Raw genomic sequence first — 23,056 nt, forward strand, 5'->3', positions numbered from 1 at the left:
TAAAAAAAGTTAAATCCAAGTCTCTATCCAAGATCTGATGACTCAGAACTGAATTGTTGTGCCTGATGCTATTATTATCTTGCTCAGAAGGAGGGAGTAGAAATGAACCTGGAGCTGCAGGGGCACTAATGAACCCTAATGGAGACCTTGATAGATCAAGACATCCTTTCTAAAGGGACTGGAGAGAAGTGCGCTCCCCTAACCGCCAAAAGGGGCAGCTAACGCTCAGCAGCACAGATGTTAGTGATGTGGTTTTGTAAAGTGTGGGGTCCTTGGGTTCACTCTGGGAAAGGTTTCACCAGAGCTCCCCTTTCAGCAGCATGCGGCGAGTGCCCAGGCAAGTTTCTCCATGAGGCAGAGACGTTAGTCATATTTAAAGAACAGGTTTATTAGGGAATGGGAAAGGGACAGGTTTTGCTAAGAGAGGCCTGCATGGTTGCAGGCGGGCGGCCTTGAGGAGAGCAGCCTCTGCTGAGGGAGGTCAGTGAAAAGATGCGCCTGCATAGTCACATGTGGGCAGTGGGAGTGCTGCCCCGAGCCTGTGCAGAGACTGCATTGATATAGTCCTTTTCTCTTTGGGAGCTGTCATTCCTCTGTGGAGTGGCCTGCTTATTGCTGATGTTGGGTAACAGGCAAAATTAGAAAGGGGCCAGAGATTCCAGGGTGGTCCCAATCTCCATATCTTTCCCCTCAGGCCTGTGCTCCACTCCCTATAGAAGTCTGATCCTGCTTAGGTCTCCTGCTTTGTGATAAGGCACTGGTGCCTAAGGATCACAACCTCTACAGCTGGGTTAATGGTCATGTTATTCCCCAGACCCCCACCTCCTTGCATGAGTCAGGCTTTAGTCTTGTGAGGCCTCCTCTTCAGTTTTTCTATTCTTGTCCTCCATCATTAGGGTTGCAGTTTTTGTTTTTGTTTTTCACTAAAACAGCTTTTTTTTTTTCCTTTTTGGATGTGTGTGTGTCCTGTGGGTGAGGGTTTGGCCATTGTATTCTAAGCTGGAGGGCGGTGAGATGATTTCAAGTTCATTGGAAAACCACCCAGCTCTTACTCTGGGCTTGCTTAGAATGGAAAAAGATAACCAGGCACTCAGAGACACAGTTTAAATTCTAAGGGACACGGTTTATAGTCTAAGGATTGTGCTGCAGAGGCAGCAGCATTGGATTCAATTCCTGATGCTGCATTATCCCAGCTGTGTGACTATCTGCAAGGTTCTTGACTTCTCTGAGCCTCAATTTCTTGATTTGCACAATGGATATATGATGCACCCCTCCTGGCAATGCAGAGCAGATCAAAGAGGTGGTATATGTAGAAGTAAGTCAAGCAACACTTAGGTACTTTTTATTAATATTTTGGTGGTTTCTAGAGGGTGAACTCCCCGAAGACAGAGTATGTGAAAATGTGAATTATTTTCTTTCAAATCCTCCACCAGTCTACTTAAGACTATCTAGTATTATCTGGTACACTATGTAGTATTCAGCTAAAGTATTTGCTGGATACGTATTCTGATTCTATTAGGTCTCTGTGCCTTTCTTGGCCTGTAAATTATAGAGATCAATGTAAAATAATTCTTGTCTCTAGATATGCAAATTCTGCCTTTTATAGGTTCAACTACTCTCCTCCGCCCCTATGTGGAAGAAGCCAGTTTTCCCTCCAATTATATTCGTGCCAATATCCCAGATCTGCGTTTGTTTTTTGGACTGGTCGTAAGCTCTTACGGGTCCCCTCGTTAATAATGAGTAAAATAAACTTTTCAACACATGCTCATTATATATCCGTGTGAAAAGTTTCTTGCAACATGACTGTTATTCCTTCACCAGACCAGAAAGTTTCTAGAGAAGGCGGACACCACATTGCAATCTCCCTCTCAGGGCCAAACACTGTTGATGTAATTAGACTTAACTACTTATTCATAGACGGAGAACAGTTTCCAAATTCCGTGCCCGGAGAGGTTCGGGTCCTGCGTCACAACTGTGGGTGACACGGAGGTCTGCTCTTTGCGCCAAGCTTCAGCCTGCGCATCTGTGAAATGGGCTCATAAAGAATCCCGCCCCCTCCCCGGCCCTGGTGGCCGCCTGCAGCTTGTGCCCTCGGCCTCTCCCACCCTTTCTGTGGGCCCCCGGAAGCCTGGGGGGGCGGGGGACGACTCAGAGCGCGGCCCCTCCGCTGGCCCGCGGGGTCTCTGGGCTGGGCGCTCCCCTGGGGGTGTGGAGGCGCCTCTGGTTCGTTCGAGCCAGAAAGCCCGGAGCCGCCCAGGAATTTTGGCTCTCACTGCGAGCATTTCCTCCGGGCGGGCCGGCGCGATCCCGGGGAGGGAGGCCAGGGGCAGACGCCGCGTTGCGCTCGCCCGGGCCGGCACCATGCGGCCCCTGCTGTGCGCGCTGGCCGGGCTCGCCGTGCTCCGCGCTGCGGGCGCCTTTGCGGGTGAGTGGGGTTCCGGGCTCGGGGCGCGCCGGGCCTAAGCCCCGGGAGGGTGATGTGGGAATGTTCTAGTGTTGGAGGGAGAGGGCTAGAGGGAGGGAGAGAGAGGTGGAGAGAAAGGGAGATGCAGGGAGGGAGACAGAAAGATGGTGAGAGAAAATAGGACGGAAAAAGAGCAAAGAAATAAAGGCAGAGGGGTCCGGAGGATTAGAGAGGAGAGAGAGAAAGAGAGAGAGAGAGAGAGAGTAAAAAGAGAAGGGGAGAGAGACAGAAAGACTGGTGATAACCCGACGGGTATGAACTGTGAGTGAGGGGTAGAAAGGAGTTTGAAAGACAAACGAGAGAAGAGGGGAGAGAGAATGACTATGAATGGATACAAGTATCCTAGGAAGGTCAGGTCTGCAGGGTCGGGGCACACCCCACCCACCCCACCCACCCCACCCCGAGCCTGGGTCTCTCCAGATGACCGAATGCATACCAGTCCAGCCTGGTTTACAGGGCATTGCTCCAAAAGCCCAGCAGTCAGTCAGGGTCAGGTAGGCGGGCTCCAGGAGAAAGGCCACTGCTTCCCACTTAGTGGCCGGAGGGAGGTGTTCTGTAATTAGTGAGGAGGTCAGTCTCAGGGCATCCAGTGAACTTTCTTGAGGGCCTGGGCTGCCTTGGGTGAGTGAGGGGCAGGGTGCTCCATACCTTGCACCATCCCCATTACCTCCCTTGACAGCAGTCTTAGTTCTGTTCCCTCCCAGCTGAGGCTCATTGTGACTCCTGTGGAGGATTTACTGGATTGCCGATGTACCTACTGTACATGCACACAGGGTGTTCATACATCACCCCAGGCTCTGCACATTGCGCAGCACTTTTCAGCTCACAGCCGCTGTCCCATATCCCCGTCATCTCATGCAGGTCTGGCCAGAGAGCAGCTCATGCTTGTCCCAGCTGTGCAGGTGAGGGAGAGGCTCAGGGCTTGCATCTGTGCCAGGGCAGAGCCCTCACCAAGGGTCCAGACCTTCTGCCCCTTTGGCCTTTGCTTCCATGCCAAGCGGGTCCCTGTTCACCTGGAACAGTGGATACTGAGTCACCCAGGCAAAGTGCCCTGCATTTAGATGGAAGCCCTTGCCCCAGTCCATTTCAGGGAGTGTGCCTGTGGAAGGAAAGGATCCAGGCCTGTGCTCATCTTGGGTAGCTTTTTGTTTCATCTTTCTGAGGCTGTTTCCTCTTCTGTAATGGGGGAGAATGAGCCCTACCCTGCAGAGCTGGCTGCTGGAATTGGATGGGAAGGTCCTGCAGGGAACAGGCATCCACATCACTTCTGCTCCTCTGAGAGCACCATTGCTCTCTCTGAGCCTCAGCTTCTCCATCTGTGGAAGAGCTTCAACTATGGCTTCTTCAGTGGCTGAGTACTGAATGGCAGGGACACTGCCCAGCATAAAGCCCAGCCCCCAAATGCAAGGCCTTCCTTTTCCCTGCCCCCACCTCCCCGCCAAGTATCCACCTCCAGGAGTTGAGAGGACAAAGCCAAGTCTGTGCTCCCCTAGAGGGAGGAGCCACCCACAAAAGGCTGACTTTTTGTGTCCCTTTAGCTATGACTGGTATATACACTTTAGTTTCAAACTTATTGAACATTGCTTTCTTTCCAGCTTGTTTATTGCTACACATTAAGAAAAAAAGAAAAGTATAAACATCTTAATGTCAATTCACATGGAGCTCATCCATTTTAGTATATATCAGACATCAGACAATATATACCATTGTTCTTTTTTTAAGTGTTATTAAAATGTATTCTTTCCATTGCTTTTATTCAATTGAATTTATCATTTTAAACATATTCGCTGGTCAACAACCATTGTTTTTCTTGACTTGATTTTGAGATCTTTTGGTTTCAAAATCGGAGTAGTACGAGGAGCCCTCAGGTGCCTACCACCCTGTTTCAGCAAGGATCTATCTTGCTTAGTCTTGTTTCGTCTATCATGCCTACCTTCTCCCCCCTTCCTGGATTATTTTGAAGGAAATTCTGAGAGTTACATTTTTTCAGCTATAATTATTTTCAGTGTATTTCTAAAAGACAAATACCCTTGTGAAACATAACTGGAATATCATATCACACTCTAAAATGGACAGAAATTCCTTAACATTATCCAACCACCAGTCCTTCAAATGTCCCTAATCATGTCATGTTTTTATATCTGGTTTGTGGGATCCAAATGCAGTATATCCATGGCTTTTGGTTGATAATGCCTATTAAATTTCTTTTAATAGGTATGTTCTCTTTTCCCTTTATTCTTAAAAGTTATTTGCTGAAGGAACAGTGTTTGTCCTGTAAAGGCTGCCCTGTTTATATTTCAGTTGACTGCAACCCCCAGGTGTCAGTGTTCCTCCTGAATAGTGAGATCCAGAGGCCTGATCTCATTTCAGCTAGACCTTATTTTCTTTTTGCCAGATTAGTTTAAGGTGGTTTTTATTGTTTTTTTTTGTTTTTGTTTTTGTTTTTTTTGCATTTCTCTGATTCCTATGAGACTGGACTTTCCTTCAAATTCATATTGGTAATTTTTACTAATTCTTGTGAATTGTCTTAGACTTTTCCTTATAGTATTAGGATTTTTCATATTCATATGTAAATGTTCTTTATATATTAAATGAGGCAAAGTTGTGTTACTTGTAAAGACTTTTTAAAAAATTAGGCTCCAGCTGAGTTCTAGTCCTGGAGTCCAGGACTAGAAGTTCTAGTTCTAGTTCTAGTTCTAGTTCTAGTTCTAGTTCTGGTGCCCTGGAGTCCAGTCCTTTTGCCTTGGGCTCTGGATGCTTTGAGGTAGTTCTCACTGGCACTGCTGCTCCCAGGCCCCTGGGACATCTGCTGGAGGTTGGGATTCTGCTTTTGCCTTGGGTGAAAGAGGAAGATGCTGAAGGTCTGTGTTGTGGATTGTGGTATTTTTTCTTACAAATATGGATCTTGGTGAGGAGTGAACCACTCAAAGACAATTTGATCCAAGGTATATGTTTGGGGTCTGGTGGGGCATCAAGACAACTGCAAAGGAGTCATGTGTACAGGTCCCCTTTAAGCCATATATGTTCAACCCCTCATTTCATGGAAGAGGTGGTTGAGATCCCAAGATGGGAGGCCCTTAACATATGTGTCACACCACTACCAGGGTACCACAGACGGTCAAGCAGATTGGATTCAGATCCTGTCCCACCACCTCCAAGCTGGGTTATCTTGGGATCTTTGGTCTTCTAATCTTGGACATGCTGTCAATCTTTCTGAACTTTGGTTTTCTAATCTGCAAAGAAGATAGGTAAGCGTGCTGAGTTCACAGATAGAATACTACGTGAGATAATGCATGTGGGCACTCAACTAAAGGCTTGGCATGTGATAAGTAATGACTAATCAATAGTAGTGTCAAAAAAAGTGTATGATTATGCCCCATCTAGAGGTGAAGAAACCAAGGATTCAAGAAGGAATTGGCTCCTTACAGAGAGAACAGAGAGCCAGTCTGAGCCCTTGAAAACCCTGTCCCAAGCATCCCTTGGATCCCTGCACAGTTTTAACACCAGAGCAGATGCCACCCCATCTTGAGGAGACCCAGTGGGTTGGAGCTTTATGTGAAGGAGCGCTGGCCTGCAGGTAGAGAGACAGAAACCTGGGTAGCTCTCACTGCCTGGGTCAGCCTTCAGCCCTCCTGGTAAGTGCCCTCTGTGCATTTGCACATCCCTTGGCAGTTTCCAGGCATCCTCAAGTGGAGGACCCCTTTGATTATATATGGCAGTCCCACAAAGTGGATAGGGCAGGGCAAATCCATTCCTTACTGGTGAGGAAGGCAAAAAGCACAGTCAGTAAGCTGTGGAGATGGGCCTCCAAGCCTGTATTCTTATCACGGCATGTGGACAGAGGTTTATCCTGGATGACATTTTAGACTTTTAGTATTATAGGGATTTAGGATGTTCTAGTACATTATAACTCAGTGGATTAAAAACCAAAGCAGGATTCCATGATAGGAGTCTGGATTTCTGTATGAACTCAGGGAACAGAGCTGTCTGACCACATCCAGTCCACCTTGAACTGATATACAGGAAAGAAAGAAACAGGTATGAAATTGATGGGGCTCTTTGTTTCAAGGCCTAGCTTATATCCTAATTTAACTAGCTATTGAATGTATTAGGGTGACATTGGTAAACCTTCCAAGTGATCAGCAAGACCTAAATCTACATTGAAAATGACCAGAGACCAAGGGGTCAGCACATGTCTCTCCCCAAATAGAATAAGACAGTTTCAGAATCTGTGCTCTTCCTTGGGGGTCTTCCAAGCCCCTCTTCTGTTTCAGCCAGAACAATTCCACAGATTGGAATTATTCATATGATTTTTTTAAAATAGTGTTCTGCTTTAAAAAATTCAAAACCATTGAATTTTAGTACAACTTTAATACAAATATTGAATGTAGTAAAATTTATTATTCTGTTGTATTGAATGTGGTTAAATACAATTAACCCTCAAGTGACAAGTGTTGCTGGTCAAAGCAGAGTTTGTCTTGATGATTCAGAAGGCACCACTGCTCCTTTCAAGGCCACCAATGAGAAAATGTCGTTACCTAGCATGACAGAAATCAGCTGAGATGCGGCACTTTCGGTTCCAGATACAAAAAATCTGCCTGTAAATGGGCAAAGGGCCATAGTTGCTGACCCAGGGCAGGAGACCATTGGCCATGTCTCTTTAACTGGAGCAATTAGCCCAATGTCTTCACCTGAGCCTCCGGCCTCCACCAGCAGCCTGTTCTGATCAAAGCAGGCGGTTCCACCCATGGCCACTGTCCAAGGTGCACAAAGCCTGAGCAGGAGCCAGGCCAGGGAAAACAGCACTGCATCCAAAAAGACCCACTTCCCAACTGGCTGGGGCAAGGGAGGCAGGAGCAAAGGAAGGAAAGGACACTAGCAGTGGAACCACTGTCCTGGCTGTTCAAAATCCATCATGACCATCCATCAGCCTTCCAATTCCTCCTCTTGCTTGAACATCCCAAAATCCCAGTGAAGCAGGTTTTACCATGGTCCTTTCTGCAGGTGAGGAAGTCAAGACTTCAAGAGTTGTGTGTGTGCATACATATATGTATGTGCATGCATGAACGCGTGTGTGCATGAATGCATACATGCATGCATACAAGGACCCAAAGAAATGGGAGTCACCCAGGTCTTGCCTTCCTAGAGCTTCTTGTCCAAGGAGCAACTTGTCCTTGACTCATCCTTGTTCTGTCCTTGAAGCTAATTTTTAAGGCCTCTTAGCAGGCTCTGAAAGAGCAGAATTCTGTATGAGCCATCTCTGACCTCAGACCTGCCCACCCAGTGTTACAGAGGAGGCCACAGAGGCTCATGGAGGAGAACATGTCCCTCAGGCCCACCCCATGCATGACTGACCTTGGTTAAGAACAGAGTCTTCAGTGCGTTTGCTGCCATCCTATGTTGAGATCTGTGGGGAGGGGGCACGTGGTGGAGGGTACTTGTGAGGTCCTAGTCCCGGCTCCACCTCCAGCTCTCTCTCTCAGATGAGCTCTTTGGGAGGCCAGGGTGAGCTCATGGACTGCTATGCAGTCACCCCAGGGCACAGTTCCCTCCAGATGTGAGGGATTAGTGCTGTGTGATACAGAGAGCAACCTCAGCCCAGCCTTTTCCCTGGAGGCATTTTGGAGCCAAGTTAGACCTCATCGCAGACATGCAGAGAACAGGATGTTTTAGGCCAATGGAAGGGAGTGGACTCATGTCATCTGTGACTTAGACCTGGCAGACCCCATTTAGCTGGCAGGGTGACGTTGCTTCCTCCTGCCTCAAGTCCCAGGGACATCTAGCGGGAGAGTGGTTCAGGTTCCAGAAGAGGGCTGGTGAAGCAGGGGAAAGACTTGGCCAGAGACTCCCAGGGAGAGCTGGTAGAGAATGAGGACATGTACCCTTATTCCGACTCCAAATTCCCAGGAGGCCCTTGCTGTGTGTGAATAGCTCTTCCTGCTCTCTTGACTTCTTCCTCTCCAGACTGAGCATCCAATTCTTCAGCTGAGATGAATGGGTCCAATGTGAGCCCCTGCCCCACGGACCCCTGTAGCCCTGCTCCTGCCTGTCAGACGGCCTTTCACCAAGTGGGACTCAGAATGGAGCACAGCCTGACAGGAGAGGGGCTCATAGACCACCCCTCACCCTGACCATTTTACAGCCCTGCATACAGCCCATAACGGCTTCTGCTTTTTGCTAACAGGTCCCTCAGATAACTGGCTCTTATTTTATTTTATTTTTTTAATTAATTAATTTATTTATACAAGCACTGGGTACAGTCAGGAGCGCGGGAGGGTGAGAGAATTCACCAGAGCCAGAGTGGGGAGCAGAGCAGGCAGAAGGACCGAAGTACACTGCTGAGGGGAGCAGCGGGCAGCAGGAGAGGTCTGAGCGCCATGTGGGACCCTCGCCGGCAGCCGGGGATCGAACCGGCGCTGCAGAGGCTGGGGGCAGCTTCGCAGCCCAGTGCTCAACCGCTACACCACCAGGGGAGGCCCTAACTGGCTCTTATTATGGGAGATTTCAAACCATATATCCACATACACCGAAGTAAAAGAATAGTGGACTCGACCCTCATGGCCCCATCACCCAGTTTCAATAATTACCAGCCTTGGCCAATCTTGTTTGCTCTCTATTCTCACCCATTCCTCTTCCTCCCCAACCTGGAAAATTTGGAATTAAATCCAAGATATCAAAGCATTTCATCTGTATTTTCATATAAATCTCCAAAAGTATCCCTTTAACATTTTTTTAAAAATTAAAAAAACCAAAAACACTGACTTTTGAAGAGACTTTGCTAATTTCAGTGGACAGAGATAAAGGAGAATGACAAAAAAACAAACTATTCTCCACAATAGATGCTTATAGGAGAAGGAAACTTTGTCCCTGCTCTCCATTCTCACCCCTGGGATCGAGATAGACTCTCCACCAGAGCTCTCAGGGCAGAAGCGTGCTGGCAGAATGCCAGAAGGCCAGCTTGCTGAGGTGAGGTGAGATGGCCAGGATGCAGGGAGTTCAGTCCTTTGCTGACTCAACCTACCAGTTACACTCTCATTGACAGCGAATGACTCATCATCTTTGTCCTTACCTAAGACCTACCAACATTCGGGGCAACTCTTGTCTTCAGGCCATGCTGACCACTTCATCTTTTAGTAAGGTCCTTTGCTTCTCTCTGTATTCAGGTCACAGCCTCCTTTGAGTGTCAGCATTCTCCAAGTTTGCAGCCAACTCTGATGCCCCACAGGCATCTTGGAGCCAGCTCTGAAAGCTGATCTCAGAACCAGGGCTTTAGGTCTTCTGGTGTAAATGTTGGTGGGGTTAGGAAGCAGTGTGAGCTGAACAATGCTGAACAGGTTGAGTCCCCGATCTGCTTACCAGCTCTGTGACTTTGGACATGACATTTCCTCCCTCTGTGATCAATCTCCTTTGGTGTAAATTGAGGATAGTAATTAGATTGACTGAGTAACACGTTTGCTGAAGATACTACGTGTATGTGACAAGCCCTCATCAGATGTTGGATATCACTAACAGGTCACGAGTGTCAGTGCTACTCCTGAATATCTCCATCATTTTCTTCCTTTCTCTTTCTACTTATGCCTGCTTTCATCAGCTCTTCTTCCTTCTTTCCTAGATTAATGCAGTAAACTTGTGCTTTCAAAGACAAATCCCTCTAGTCCATTCTGTGTTAAAAAATTCACCTATGGGGCCTCCCCGGTGGCGCAGCGGTTGAACACTGGGCTGTGAAGCTGCCCACAGCCTCTGCAACGCCAGTTCAATCCCCGGCCGCCGGCGAGGGTCCCACATGGCGCCACAGACCTCTCCTGCTGCCCGCTGTTCCCCTCAGCAGTGTATTTCATCAGTCTGTCTGTTCTGCTCTCCCGCTCTGTCTCTGGTGAATTCTCCCACCCTCCCGTGCTTCTGACTGTACCCAGTGCTTGTATAAATAAATAAATAAATCTTTTAAAAAAAAAAAACCCTAACCCTAATCCCTTTAAAAAAAAAATTCACCTATCAGGCCTCCCCGGTGGCACAGCGGTTGAGCGCTGGGTTGCAAAGTTGCCTGCAGCCTCTGCAGCACCGGTTCGATCCCCGGCTGCTCCCGGCCACCAGAGGAGGGTCCCACATGGTGCGCAGACCTCTCCTGCCGCCCGCTGCTCCCCTCAGCAGTGTACTTCGGTCCTTCTGCCTGCTCTGCTCCCCGCTCTGGCTCTGGTGAATTCTCTCACCCTCCCGCGCTTCTGACTGTACCCAGTGCATGTATAAACAAAACAAACAAACAAATAAATAAAACATGCCTCTCTATATATATAAAAAAAAGGCTTAAAAAAAATTCACCTATGACTGTAACTCTTCTGTGAATCACTGTGACACATATGATGATGTGTCATTCTGTTGACATATATGACACTCTTTTATTAAAATAAAATCCAAAAACAAGTATCAGGATTGGTTTAGCAGGGCCTCTGGGATGCAATTCTATCCTCAGGGCTTCCTGTCCATGCACCACCTCTGCAGACTCATCTCCTACCCACTCTGTACTTTCCAGATGCTCTAAACTCTCTGGGTGGTTGATGGTCCATTGAGCCACACTATTCTCTGCCTGGCTAAAACCTTTCCTCCCTACACAGTTCTGGCAGCACCTCCTTGAGAAGCTCACCTGGGGCTAGAGGTGACTGTAGCCACAGAGGCAAGTGAGTGGGGCTGCCCCACACTCCTATCCTGACCACAGGTTCTCTTTGTGACTGTTTTTAGGAACCAGCTCACTCGAAGCCCATGCCTTCCAGCAGTCTCTAGTATTGTAGGAAAACGAGGGCCACACAGTGACCAGACTTGTTTTCCACAGCTGCTGAACCCTCCATCCCCTCCCGAGGAGACACAGCCTGGAGCACAGGGTGTGACAGAATCATGGCTGTCCAAGACCGTCTAGATGTCATAGAGGAGGTAATAAGGGTGGTTTGGGAGGTATGTGGCTTCAGGGACACCTGCCAGGCTGGTGGCTTTATAGGGCTCTGGCCAACCCTGCTTTGAAAAACTGGGGAAATGCCTGCAGATCCTGCTTCCTGGCCACAGAGTTAAACATTCGGGCTGTTGGGCTGACCAGTCCTCAAGGAACCCTGCCTTCCCTGGGGCCTTGCTAATACCCACCAGAGATCTCCACATAATCATTGCATGAGAAGGTAGAAATTCAGTCACTGTGTCTTGTTACATAGCTACGATTGTGATCTGGGCCCATAAATCTGTGTAGGGAAAAATTATACTTCACTGTCATAACCCCTTAACTGAAATTGAGCATCCCCATTCATTATAAATACAGACAACACACCACAGCAGTATTAATAGGACCATGGCTCATCAGCACCAGCAATCAGGTCATGCCATCCCGTTATAGTTACCATGATCGATTCTGTCTCAACACATTTATCCTCACAAGCATGTCAAAATTACAGTAGCTGCTGGGCACAATGCTAGTTCATATTATTTAATGAATTAATAAATCTTTTATATAAAAAATTTTAATACTTGAATAACATTTTATTGCATTCGGTGTCCTTGGAATGCCCATATTTTACCTTTATCAATTAAAGAGGTCTGCTGGTTTCACTGTTCTATTAATAGGGCCCATGCATTTAAAAAGTTAAGAAAAAGTAGAGCTCTGAATGAGGAAAATTTCAAAATCCGAAGCCTGTCGTTTGGCAGAATTGCCGCCAGGGGGCGGGACAACAAAAGGAATGTGAGTACTCAGGGGTGATGTCCTAAAGAGGAAAAAGGAATCCTGGAGTTGCTCATGCCAAACCTGTGACTGAGTGCCAAGCCAGGAGTGAGTCCTAGGATGTTGTCACCCGGGAAGCTGAGAGTCAGGGAGGGATGAGTCTGAATGAGAAGCCCCCAGGTCCCTGGCTCCCAGTTCTCGCCCCACTGCACCCTGCTGCATCAACAGATGATCTTTGGGATGTGGCCAATCAAGCAGACTTGGTACCTTTCATCCTGACGGCCTGTCCCCACCTTGCTCCCATCCCATATCTCCTTGCTCTAGACGGTGGAGAAGACAGTGGAGCACCTGGAGGCAGAAGTGAAAGGCCTGCTGGGTCAGCTGGAGGAGCTGGCCTGGAACCTGCCCCCGGGTCCCCTCAGCCCGACCCCCGACCTCCTTGGAGATGGTGAGCAGCTCAGGTAGCAGAGACCACAGCCTTTGGGGCAGGGCTTGCAGGATGGTGGGGCTGCTCCACTGCACAGGGTGGCCCTAATGATCCAGAGAGGCTCCAGCTCCTCCTCGGAGCAGAAATGAGGCTTCCCATAGCTCACCCCAAGAGTCGTCTGCCCCTTCTCCCAGCCCTGGGTTGTCACAGCCCAGCATCAGGGCTCCTGGAAGAACTGGCTTTGTTCACGCTGAGTTCCCCTCTCAGCACCACCTGACAGCCCCAGGCCGCTTCCCTGCACCTCAGCTCAAGGGTCCACTCCTGTGCCACCACCATGTCTACAGGGAAGACTGGCATCCCTCCCATTGGGCAGTGGTGGGTGCCGCCCTGCTCCTTCCTTGAGCCCTGGTTCCCTGCACACAGTTCAGGGAGATCGGGGAGGGGGGGCAGTGAGCCTTCATACCCGCTGCTGGCTGATACAAAGGCTGCCCCCTTTCTTCTAGATCACTTCTGAGTCTGGGGAGCAAGAAGCCCAGCAGCTGGAAGTGATACCCGTCAGCTCCCCTCCGAGACAGAGCCGCTGTGCACCCTGGACACCCCTCCTCAGTCTGTGCCCAATAAAAGCTACTCCTTTGACCCCCCGTGTCTGCTGACAGTGACCCCTACAACCACGGCTCCTTCTCCTTTGGCTCCTACCCCCTGAGACACTCAGGCCCTTGCAGGCTGTGCTTCCACAGAGTAGGGGCTAACCAGAGGGGGTCACCCAAGGTCCAGAATTAAGATGACACAGCAGAAGGGCCCTTGGAGTGGCCTTGTTACATGTGACCAGGGAGGAGCAGTAGCACCATCACCGGGGGGCCTGTCAGAAATGAAGAATTTGGGGACCCATCCAGACCTCCTAACTCAGAATCTACAGTTTAGAGATCTCCAGAGGATTTGTGTGCACACTATAAAGTTCTTTAAATTTTTCCATTGAGGTGAAAATCACATAACATGAAATTCCAACTTTTAAACTTCAGATCCAATAACTTACAGTAGATTCACAATGTTGTACACTCGTGACCAATTCCAGAACATATTCATCACTCCCAAAAGAAACCCTGTACCTAACTAGGCAGTTCATTCCCTTTCTCCCTCCGATCAGTTCTTGGAAACCAGTAGTATTTCTCTGGATTTGCCTTTTCTAGACACTTCATATAAAAAGAAATCATACAGTATATGGTTCTCTGTGACGTTGTTCATTTAGCATTTTCTCAAGCTCTGTCCATGTTGTAGCCTGTGTCAGTACTTCATCCTCTTTTATGACTGAATAATGTTCCATTGTATGGATGTGCCACATTTTATTCATCTACGCAATAACTGGTGGGCATTTAGGTCATTTGTGGCTGTTATGAACATCGATGTATTTTTTTTTTTTTTACATGGACGTGTTTTCATTTCTCTCAGAGGGAATGGAATGGAATTGCTGAGTCAAATAGTAACTGTTTTTTGAAGAACCACCAAACTGTTTTGCAAAGCAGCTGTTCCATTTTACATTCCGATCAGAAGGTTACACACAAGGGTTTCAATTTTTCCACATTGAAAAACTGAATGGCCCCAGTGGTTATGCACACAACTGTCTGACTATAGCCAATGTATTAGGTGAGAAGAGCATCTCATCGTGGTTTTAATTTGCATTTATTTGATGACTAGCGATGCTATCTTTCCGTGGGGTCGTTGGCCATTTGTATTTTGAGAAATATCTATTTAGGTCCTTTGCCCATTTTAAAAACTGGATTGTCTTTCTGTGGCCGAGTTGTAAAGAATTCTTTGTGTTGTAGATACAAGACTTTTTTCAGGCACATGACTTGCAAATATTTTGTCCCATTCAAACACAGGTTGTGGGCCTCCCCGGTGGCACAGCAGTTGAGCGCTGGGTTGCGAAGCTACCCGCAGCCTCTGCAGCGCAGGTTCGATCCCCGGCTGCTCCCCGGCCACCAGAGGAGGGTCCCACATGGCGTGCAGACCTCTTCTGCCGCCCGCTGCTCCCCTCAGCAGTGTGCTTCGGTCCTTCTGCCTGCTCTGCTCCCCGCTCTGGCTCTGGTGAATTCTCTCACCCTCCCGTGCTTCTGACTGTACCCAGTGCATGTATAAACAAAAAAACAAACAAATAGATAAACAAACACAGGTTGTGTTTTTGCTGTCTTACAGTATACTTTGAAACAAAAGTTTTAGTTTTGATGAAATTCTGCTTATCTTCCTCTCATTGCTTGTGCACTTGGTATGTATGTCCTGATAATCCACTGCCAAATTCATGAATATTATTCCTCTTTTCCCCCACCCTGAGATCTTTATAGCTTAAGCTCTTACATTTATTTCTTTTGATCTACTTTGAGTTAAATTTTGTATATGGTATGAAGTAAGGATCCAAATCATTCCTTTGCCTATAGATAGCCAGTTGTTCCTCTATTATTGGTTGAGGAGAATATTCTCTCCCACTAAATGGTCCTGAAACACTTGTCAAAAATCAAAAGAGCACAGGCATTTGGGTGCACTTTTGGACTCTCAATTCTACCACATGGTGCCCACCTTCCTCTCTGGCCCCAGTGGTCATGCACACACCCTCCTACTCATCCCCCTTCTGCAGGACATGGTGAACAGCACAGTCCTCTACCTCACCTGCAGAGGACTTCACTGCATCTGTTTCTGATCAAAGTCTCCACACCCTTTCAGTGTGGGTCTCCAGAATAATTTCAGAAACTGCCCTTCTTGGGAACTTAAACCCAGGTTCCATAAATTACTTATGCTCAGGGTCTCCTACCACAAACTTTTATTTAAAGTCACATAAGTTTTCACTGGCTACTAATGTTGGAACCCATGAACTGCAGGGCAGAATCACGAAGCAGAAGAAAACACGCTGGCACCAGGATAACATTTCTAGAACGTTCCAGCGCTGGCTGACTTTAATTTAGAAACAGCTTTTGGCTATCGACATTCAGGTTTAAGGCACATTCCAAATTACAAGAAACTCTGTTATTGGCAGGGAGTTGGCTTTGTTCTCATGGTTTTGCACGAAAGAAGGAACAGATGACTTTCTGGCCTTTTTTTTCCCCTCTAAAAAGGAGTATGTTTGGCAATAACAAAGCCCATGACACATTCTCACCAGATGCGAAGATCACCCTGTAATGATCTTCCCCTTTCTCAGTGAGGACATGGTGCTGCCCCACCCAACCTCTCCCATGTGAAATATATATGCAGCAAAGAGACTTGTGTCTGGCGATGACTATTAAAAAAAAAGTTGCCTAAATAAAAATATAAAAATTATATGATTAAAATGAAGCCAAGAGTCTCAGCCACAGCAAAGGGAATGATTGCATGGGCCTGGAAATAAAACATCTACGTTAGCAGCAAAAGGCTGTGAGGGATGGGAGTGACAGTTGTCCCAAGAGTTCAGCCTGACCCTTGTCCTGCACAAGAACAGGACAGCCGGTCAGGAGGGGCAGGCAGAGGACGGGGCCGAGGCTCTGTGGAAGGCCCACATTGGGAAATCTCCGGGATTGTTTTGTGGGTTAGAAATAGATGGACATTGTTTTGGCCTTTTCCTGGCACTGCCACTGCCAGCAGGCAGACACCAATCATGCTTAGTCGTTGCCCCCGCAGATCTTCAGCAGAATCTTCCGGTAATCCCCTGAGGTGTCTCCCTGGTCATAGAAACAAGGGAGGCATGAGTGAAGGGGGTACAGTTAATTTTGGTCGCCTGGCTCCTGATTTTTCTCCTGCCTTAAGCCCCCTCAAAGAGAGGTAGGATCCTTGGGAAAGTCCCCCCACGCTGCCCCCAGAGCAGGTGAGCAGTGTCAGCGTGCCTCCCAACCCCGTTTCAACACAAGGCTGCACTCATCCCAGTGATCGAAGTCGGGGATTGAAAAAAGATTTAAAACAGCCCACCAGGGCCACCAATTTGCACTAAGATGGGTTTAGACTATAATGCAATTCTGTCCTGCTCAGGAAGTGGATCTGTGATATGACCATCCAGTGGAAGTGCTGTGTTATTGGGGCCTCCAGTTCACACTGATCTCCCCTCCATCCCAGTGCACTGCGTTTATTTAGAAGCGCAGGTCAGCTTAGCTAATATCTAATCGTTTCTTCCCTTGAAGCCAGACCTCTGCTTCTTCTACATGCCCACAGCCCACTGGCACAAGGGAGATACTTTGTGGACGATGATTAATTCTCTTCTATCAATAGTATTGGTTTTTTTACAGCCAGGGAAAGAGAGATGCGCTTCTCTCAGTGACATGTCTGATGGCAAACACCAGGAAGTCTTGATCAGGACCCAGTCGGGGTGACCGCAGTTTCCAGCCAGAGGGGAATCACTGTGTCAGGCTGGTCTGCATGCACGGCAGAGGAATAGCTGGTGTTTCTCAGACTCTGACATGTCACGCCATGTGCTCTGTGAGGATGTGGGGGCTACTATCACCCTCAGCTTAAGGATGCTGGCCCTGGGGTTCAGATTTTAGAAGCTGCTTGAAATCACACAGGGGTCAGAACTGGTCTCTAAGTGAAGCGACTCCTAAGACCTGGCTTTGACTGCCTTCCTGGGTCACCTCTGCCATAAAGCAGAGTTAAAGAAGAGACCAGTCTCAATCCCTGAGCAGAGCTGAGCCCCAGGGTGGATCACAGAATCATAGGTGGCCAGGACTCTGAAGGCCAGCCCCAAGCAGTCTGGGGTGTCCTGCGTTCTCTGGTTTTGATGTTTGGATCACAACCCCCAGCCCTGTCCTCTTTATGAGCAGCAAAGGAGCTGGATGTTGGGGGTCATGGCGGGCAACATCAGGGTCAGCACCCACTCTGCCTTCAGAACTTACACTGCTTGGTGGCAACGAGTGAAAGTCTAAGACAGGAATTATGAGTCCCATAAACAAGAGACTGGGGCAAGGCCATGGGAGGTACATGGTATGGGAAGGGAGGTCCCCAGGACAGTGGGGGTCAGGGGCCGCCCAAGGGCCCTTACCGTGATGTCGTGGTACAGCGACTTGCTATACAGGCGCTTATACTCTGATCTGATGTCCAGGAGGTCAGTCTCGCTGCGGGACACCATGATGCGAATCAGGGTTCGGTCCTTCGTCCCTGCTCCCTGAGGAGAGTCCACCATGAGGTGAGTAAGGGGCTCCCTTGGCTTCCTCCTCCGGAGGACCCCTTCCCCCACCTGGCGCCCTCTGTCCTCTAGGCTGAGGGGCACTCTCCTCAAGTCTCCACCCGGGGAGAGGCCCCAGGCACAGGTGGGCAGACAGAGCCTGGACTCCCGGCAGTACCTACCCTCATGGCATTGTTGAGTCTTTCAGCAAAGAAGGCGGGGGTGTTCTTGAGACATTTCACTAGAAGAGAGAACACAGCGTGACCACCTGCAGGCACTCTGTGGAAGGGGGGCATGGAGCGCAGTCTCCTATACGAGGCTGGTCACAGCCTCTACCATCCTCCCTCCCTTCTCCAGGCTCAGTTATTCCATGATCCTGGCTGTAGTTCTTTGCAAAAGCAAGCACACAGAGCCTGGACACCACTCCAACCTCTTCCCTGGCAACCAGTGTGGAGAAAGGCGCTGAGCAGGGAGGCAGTACACTGCTCAGGCGGAAGGGGCACACTGGAGGTGCCGTGAGAAAGGACGCAAGGCCGAGCAGAAGGCCCATCTCCCTAGAGTTCTCAGGCCACAACACCACCGTGGGGGATGAGCAGGGCAATGAGGATTTACCATCTGCCCCGTTCAGAAAGCAAAGCCAAAGTCGGATAAACTGATTTTCCCAAGTGGATACAAAGCGGGGTTCAGGCAGGCCACAGAGCAGGGCCAATCCCTGTGGGGGAGCCGGCAGCCAGACCCTGTGCTGTCGGGCAGACACCACAAGAAGCACACCCGAGTCTGGGAGTGAAGCCAGCTTTCCTTAGCAAGAGCCTGTTTTGCTGTTGCAAGTAAAAATCTTTCCACGTGTTTCCATCATAAACATCTGACAACTGCCTGCAGGGATGTATTTTTAGAGGAAACTTGGCAGGATGTGAGTCATCTTCCTCTGGGAGAGAGCTGGTTGCTCTCCCACTAATACCTACACTGCGGCTCCCTTCCCAGAGCTGCGCTTGACATACAAACAGGACACCTCGGAGCAGCCGGGGGCATGACTGCTGTGCGCTCCAGGAAGCGGGTACAGCTTCCCAGCACTGCGCTAGCTGAACTCAGCCATCCCCGATTCCAGGGTTCTTTTACTATACCCTCCATCAAACACTGGATGGGTGAGTACCCTGACAACGTACAGTCCATGCCAGACACCCATGAGGGCAAGGCGGGCCCGACACCTACCCACGGCCAGCATGCCCTTTTCCAGGTCCCCAGACATCTCCCGACAGATGCTCTTCTCAATGTCTCGACCCGTCATTCGCTGATACTCATTGAAAACTTGTGGGAAGACAGAGGGACAAGTTATAACTAAATTCCACCCCCTCACCCATTTGCTCCAACCCCTTTTCAGGCACACTGGGAGCCCCTGCTCAGGGCCCGTGCCCTGGCAACTCTCTCAGGGAGGACTGCCCTGGCCGCTCTACCACTCCCCATTCCCGTTCCCATCTTTAATATTTTTCTCTAAAGGATTTACCCCAAGCAAACAGGTAAGAGAACAGAGACTCCAGGGTTGACTGCTTCCCCACACGCAGGAGCTCCATTTATGCTTGCTGAATGGGTAAATTAATGCTACTTGGCATTGTTCTTATGCCACACTTCGGGGACCCTGGATGAGGCGTTCTGTAGGCTCTCTCAACCCTGATATTTCACCTTCTAGTGTATAAAGATACCAGCCCACAGGAGGCTCCCATTTTCCGCAGCTCTATGGCTTCCACCAGAATCAGCAGCTTACAGAATCTCAGCACATCTGCTGCGAGTGCTTTAAATCTCCACCAGGGGGCTCTTGAAGGCAGCGAACCCCAGGTAGAGCAGCAGACCCAGTGCTCTGCTAGCTGTTTCCCCTCCCAGCCCACCCACCCCCGCATTCCTCTGTCCTGCAGCAGAGAGGCCAAGGCTGCCTTACCTGCCACCAGGTGGGCCCGGCTTCGGGAGCACAGAACTGCATTGAACTTGGACTCATCTGTTCCCAGGCGGTTCTCCCCAGCTGCATACAGGTCCTGGGCAGATGGGGGAAGACAGACATGCAATGTGGGCTTCACCCAGACAGCAGGCCCAGGTCACCTAGGCGGGCTGGGCAAAGGAAATGGAGCAATCTCTGGCTGTGCTCCCCTCACAGAGCTAGACACCATTCACACATCCCCTCCCAGGGCAACAGATGTTTCTGGAATTGGGATGGGGGCCGAGGACATTTATTTAGAACCAGGAGAACCAGGGCTGATTGGGGCACAGGAGAGGCAAGGAACAACTTCAGTTCGGCCAAGGAAGCTGGTTTATAGGTTCAAATCTTCAAAAGGTTAACAGGCAAGTGCAAATCCTACCCCTCTGCAAACAATGGCATATGCAATTAAAAACAGGAAAATTGCTAAGTCACATGAAATCCCACACCCATAACTGATCCACCAACTATTGTCATATTGAATATCCCACGTTTGCTCCCAGGGGTGGGGAACTGAAGCCTGGGGAAGTTGAGGGACCTGCTCAAGGTCACACAATAGATAAGCAGCAGAGTCCATCTGAGGCTCATGGCACCTTGAACCCACTCCTGACTGGTTGCTCTTTCCATGCCAGAGCACCTCCCTTTTCAGGTAAGAAAGTGGGGGACACTCTGGGCTCAGGACACCCAGTGGGGAACCTGCCATCACACTCACCTGGACATCTCTTTGGACGAGTGACATATCCACATTTGTGCTTTCATCCCGGTTTCCCTGAAATCAAGCAGGCTGAATGGTCAGAACCACTCCTTGGAGCTACCCCCGGCCCCATCCCAGCTCCCGTTCCTCACGGCCCAGAGATCCACCTCTCTCTCCTCTCGGCCCCAGCTCAGTCATGAGAAAGGTACCTGAGCAAGAGAGATGAGGAGACGCTGGAAGTGCCCTGACGTGTCTCTGCGAATGTCATCCTCCAGGGACACTTTGAATTCTGAAAGGGAGACACAGGGAGGGTCCCTTTTACCCCGTGGACAAGGCTGCCCACTGCACACATCAACAGTGGGCACTGTGAGAGAAGGGCCTGAGTGTTTTGGGCATGGGGAGATGGGCAGCCCAGACAGCCCTCCAGGGACATCTATCCAGGAGGGGCTGTGACCACCAGGTTGAGGTCCCAGGCCTCTGGTCTGGCTTGGCCCAAACCACACCCAAGAGGTTTTCCTCAGCAACCCCCTTGCCTTTATCACCTGCCCTCACCTGAACAACAGGCAGGGCCATGTCTCGGCTCAAAGCCCAGTGTGTGGGGAGTGGCAAGAGACAAGGTGATAAGAAGGTCAGAGGGAATAAGAGGCCCGTCGAGAGGGTGTGACAGGCCCAGAAAGTTCAGGGATCTCCAAGGGCAGATCCAGGGACCTCCTGAACTAAAAGTTCAGGTCCCTCCAAGGGACCAGGCTAACCTGCTTTGTAGGCTCCATTCAGTTCCCGGATGTGGTTGTTGCTGCGGGAGGCGAGGATCTCAATCAGGCAGGCTTCATCGGTGCCAGCCCCCTGGGGTGGTGAGAACACAACAAACCATAAGCTTGTTACAGCTCCCTCACTGGCACCCTGGTAAGAGCAGGTGCCACTTCACCGCCCTATCCCCAAAAGCACAAACCCCAGCAGCCCCTGACAGAGAGACATGCCCGGATGCTGCAGCAGCTGCTGCCCATGTCTGAGGCAGCTGAGCCACCTGCCAAGCCTGGGTCCAGGAAAGTACCAGGTTAACGACAGTGGCAATCACATGGAGGATCACCCACATTCCATCCACCAGGAAACTAAGAATCAGAGAGGTGGAGTGACTCATCCAAGGCCACACAGTAAATTGTGGGTTGAGATGTGGACCCAGATCAGTTTTATAATGTCAGCCCAGAGATGATAAACAGCTGACAAAATATTTAAAGCCAGAAAGTGGACATGTAGAAAAACTAGAGCCTAGAGTGGACTGTGGAGCATCTGAAGACTTGAAGGAAAAGAAGCAACACTGGGGACAAAAAAAGATGACCATGTCAGGGACCATAAGAAGATGGAGATGAAATCAGTGGCCTGGCTCTGCGTGACCGTGGGGACATGACGTAACCTCTCTGTGCCATAAAAGAGGAGTGGTACAAGTACAATCTCATAGGGAAACCATAGGATTAAATGAAATATATATGTAAAGAACCTAGAACAATCCCTTCACCCCGAAGGGGGCTGGATACCCAGGGGATGGCTATGGTTACGATTACTACTGCTAGTGGATTACTTCATTTACAGAGAACTTTGTTAGCCGCCGTGCTCACTGCTCACCACACAAGATGGAGAATCTACACTCCCATTTAACAGAGACTCAAGGACACAGCTAGTTAGGGTGAGCTGACCCCACAGTACCCCACAACCACCTCTACCTCTGAAGCTGGCTGGAAGCAGGAGGCAGGTTAGGACCTTATGCCATAGCCCTTCCCAATTACCCCTTGATCCACTTTATAGAAGAAAGCATGCAGGCTGGTCCAGTGGAGTCCTCACTCCCTCCAGGCCCACACTGAGCTCTCCTCCCGGGGCAGGAAAAGTTACTCGGCCTATCAGGCCTCTGAGAAAGGTCTGTTCTAACTTGCTCAAATCACCAGGATTCACCTTCTGTGGGGGCTACTCCTGCCCTCCCAAAGGAAACATGCTGTGGATGTGGGGGCCACAGGATCATGCGGAATGTACAGGACCCTCCTCTTGGTCACACCAGATTAGACTGGGGTAAGAGAGTGAACCCACACTAAGCCAATCAGCATCTGCTTTCTATTTGGAATTTGGACTGACGGACAGACGGTCTCCTCCATGGCCAGACTTGTGATAGGTAAATGGAGAAATGTCCACAAGGATCTTCTGCCAAGCAGGAGAAACACAGAAGCAGCCGGAATAACAAAGTGGACACTTAGGAAGCAGCAGACATGGGAGAAAGCCTGCCTGGGGTTTTGCCCTTTATATCTCCTAGCTCCACACCTCTCTAGTCCAGGAGGCTGGTCCTTTGTCTTTATACTCATAACTGACTTTCTACCTTTACTTTGCTTAAACTTCTCAAGAGTGCTTCTGTCATTTGTGAGTAAGAGAGTCCTAATGAGTGAGGATGATCCCACCCCCATCTCCCTGCCACTAGCTTCCTCTTCAACCCCAGCTCTAGACTTAGCTGCTCCCTGTTCCGGAATGACACGCTCATTTGCCTCCTGGGGAAGTCACCCATCTCTAGCACTTAGACTTCAACCTGGGAGGGCCAGAAGTCGTGCCGACAACTGCAGTTAGTGAGGGGGTGAGACACATAGTCCAGGCTTTCTTCTGGGCTGTGTCCACACATATGCACGCGCGCACACACACACACACACACACACACACACACGCACGCACAGGT

General features: G+C 49.5%; 2 protein-coding genes across 4 annotated transcripts in view; one reads left to right on the forward strand and one right to left on the reverse strand.

Moving 5' to 3' along the window:
• The first annotated feature begins 2,361 nt into the window (after positions 1-2,361).
• Positions 2,362-14,003, forward strand: PLAC9 (placenta associated 9). 2 transcript variants are annotated; one of them, XM_037496680.2, is made up of 4 exons: positions 2,362-2,425; positions 11,289-11,386; positions 12,480-12,616; positions 13,086-14,003. In XM_037496680.2, the coding sequence occupies exons 1-4, from the start codon at positions 2,362-2,364 to the stop codon at positions 13,129-13,131; spliced, it is 345 nt and encodes a 114-aa protein (XP_037352577.1). In that variant the 3' UTR covers positions 13,132-14,003. The 2 variants fall into 2 exon arrangements, with proteins under 2 accessions (XP_037352577.1, XP_037352578.1); XM_037496681.1 differs by having other exon boundaries at positions 12,480-12,603; positions 13,086-13,128.
• ANXA11 (annexin A11) overlaps positions 11,973-23,056 on the reverse strand; it is a 42,463-nt gene continuing 31,379 nt past the window's right edge. For both annotated transcript variants that reach the window (XM_054689893.1, XM_037495611.2), the window contains exons 8-15: positions 21,102-21,192; positions 20,559-20,638; positions 20,368-20,424; positions 19,623-19,716; positions 18,902-18,997; positions 17,875-17,933; positions 17,570-17,692; positions 11,973-16,262 (exon numbers count right to left, since the gene is read on the reverse strand). In XM_054689893.1, coding sequence (XP_054545868.1) covers positions 16,203-16,262; positions 17,570-17,692; positions 17,875-17,933; positions 18,902-18,997; positions 19,623-19,716; positions 20,368-20,424; positions 20,559-20,638; positions 21,102-21,192 — 660 coding nt within the window. In that variant the 3' untranslated portion in view covers positions 11,973-16,202. The remainder of the gene's footprint in view (positions 16,263-17,569; positions 17,693-17,874; positions 17,934-18,901; positions 18,998-19,622; positions 19,717-20,367; positions 20,425-20,558; positions 20,639-21,101; positions 21,193-23,056) is intronic.

Source organism: Talpa occidentalis, unplaced genomic scaffold, assembly GCF_014898055.3.
Source record: "Talpa occidentalis isolate TD23 unplaced genomic scaffold, MPIMG_talOcc4v2.1 talOcc4.8, whole genome shotgun sequence".
Classification (NCBI taxonomy): Eukaryota; Metazoa; Chordata; class Mammalia; order Eulipotyphla; family Talpidae; genus Talpa; species Talpa occidentalis.

Excerpts from the sequence above, each read along its gene's own strand:
- PLAC9 (XM_037496680.2), top strand. The coding sequence starts at position 2,362 with ATGCGGCCCCTGCTGTGCGCGCTGGCCGGGCTCGCCGTGCTCCGCGCT. Across the intron at positions 11,387-12,479 it reads GTCTAGATGTCATAGAGGAG|ACGGTGGAGAAGACAGTGGA; the intron begins GTAATAAGGGTG and ends TCCTTGCTCTAG. Across the intron at positions 12,617-13,085 it reads GGAGATGGTGAGCAGCTCAG|ATCACTTCTGAGTCTGGGGA; the intron begins GTAGCAGAGACC and ends CCTTTCTTCTAG.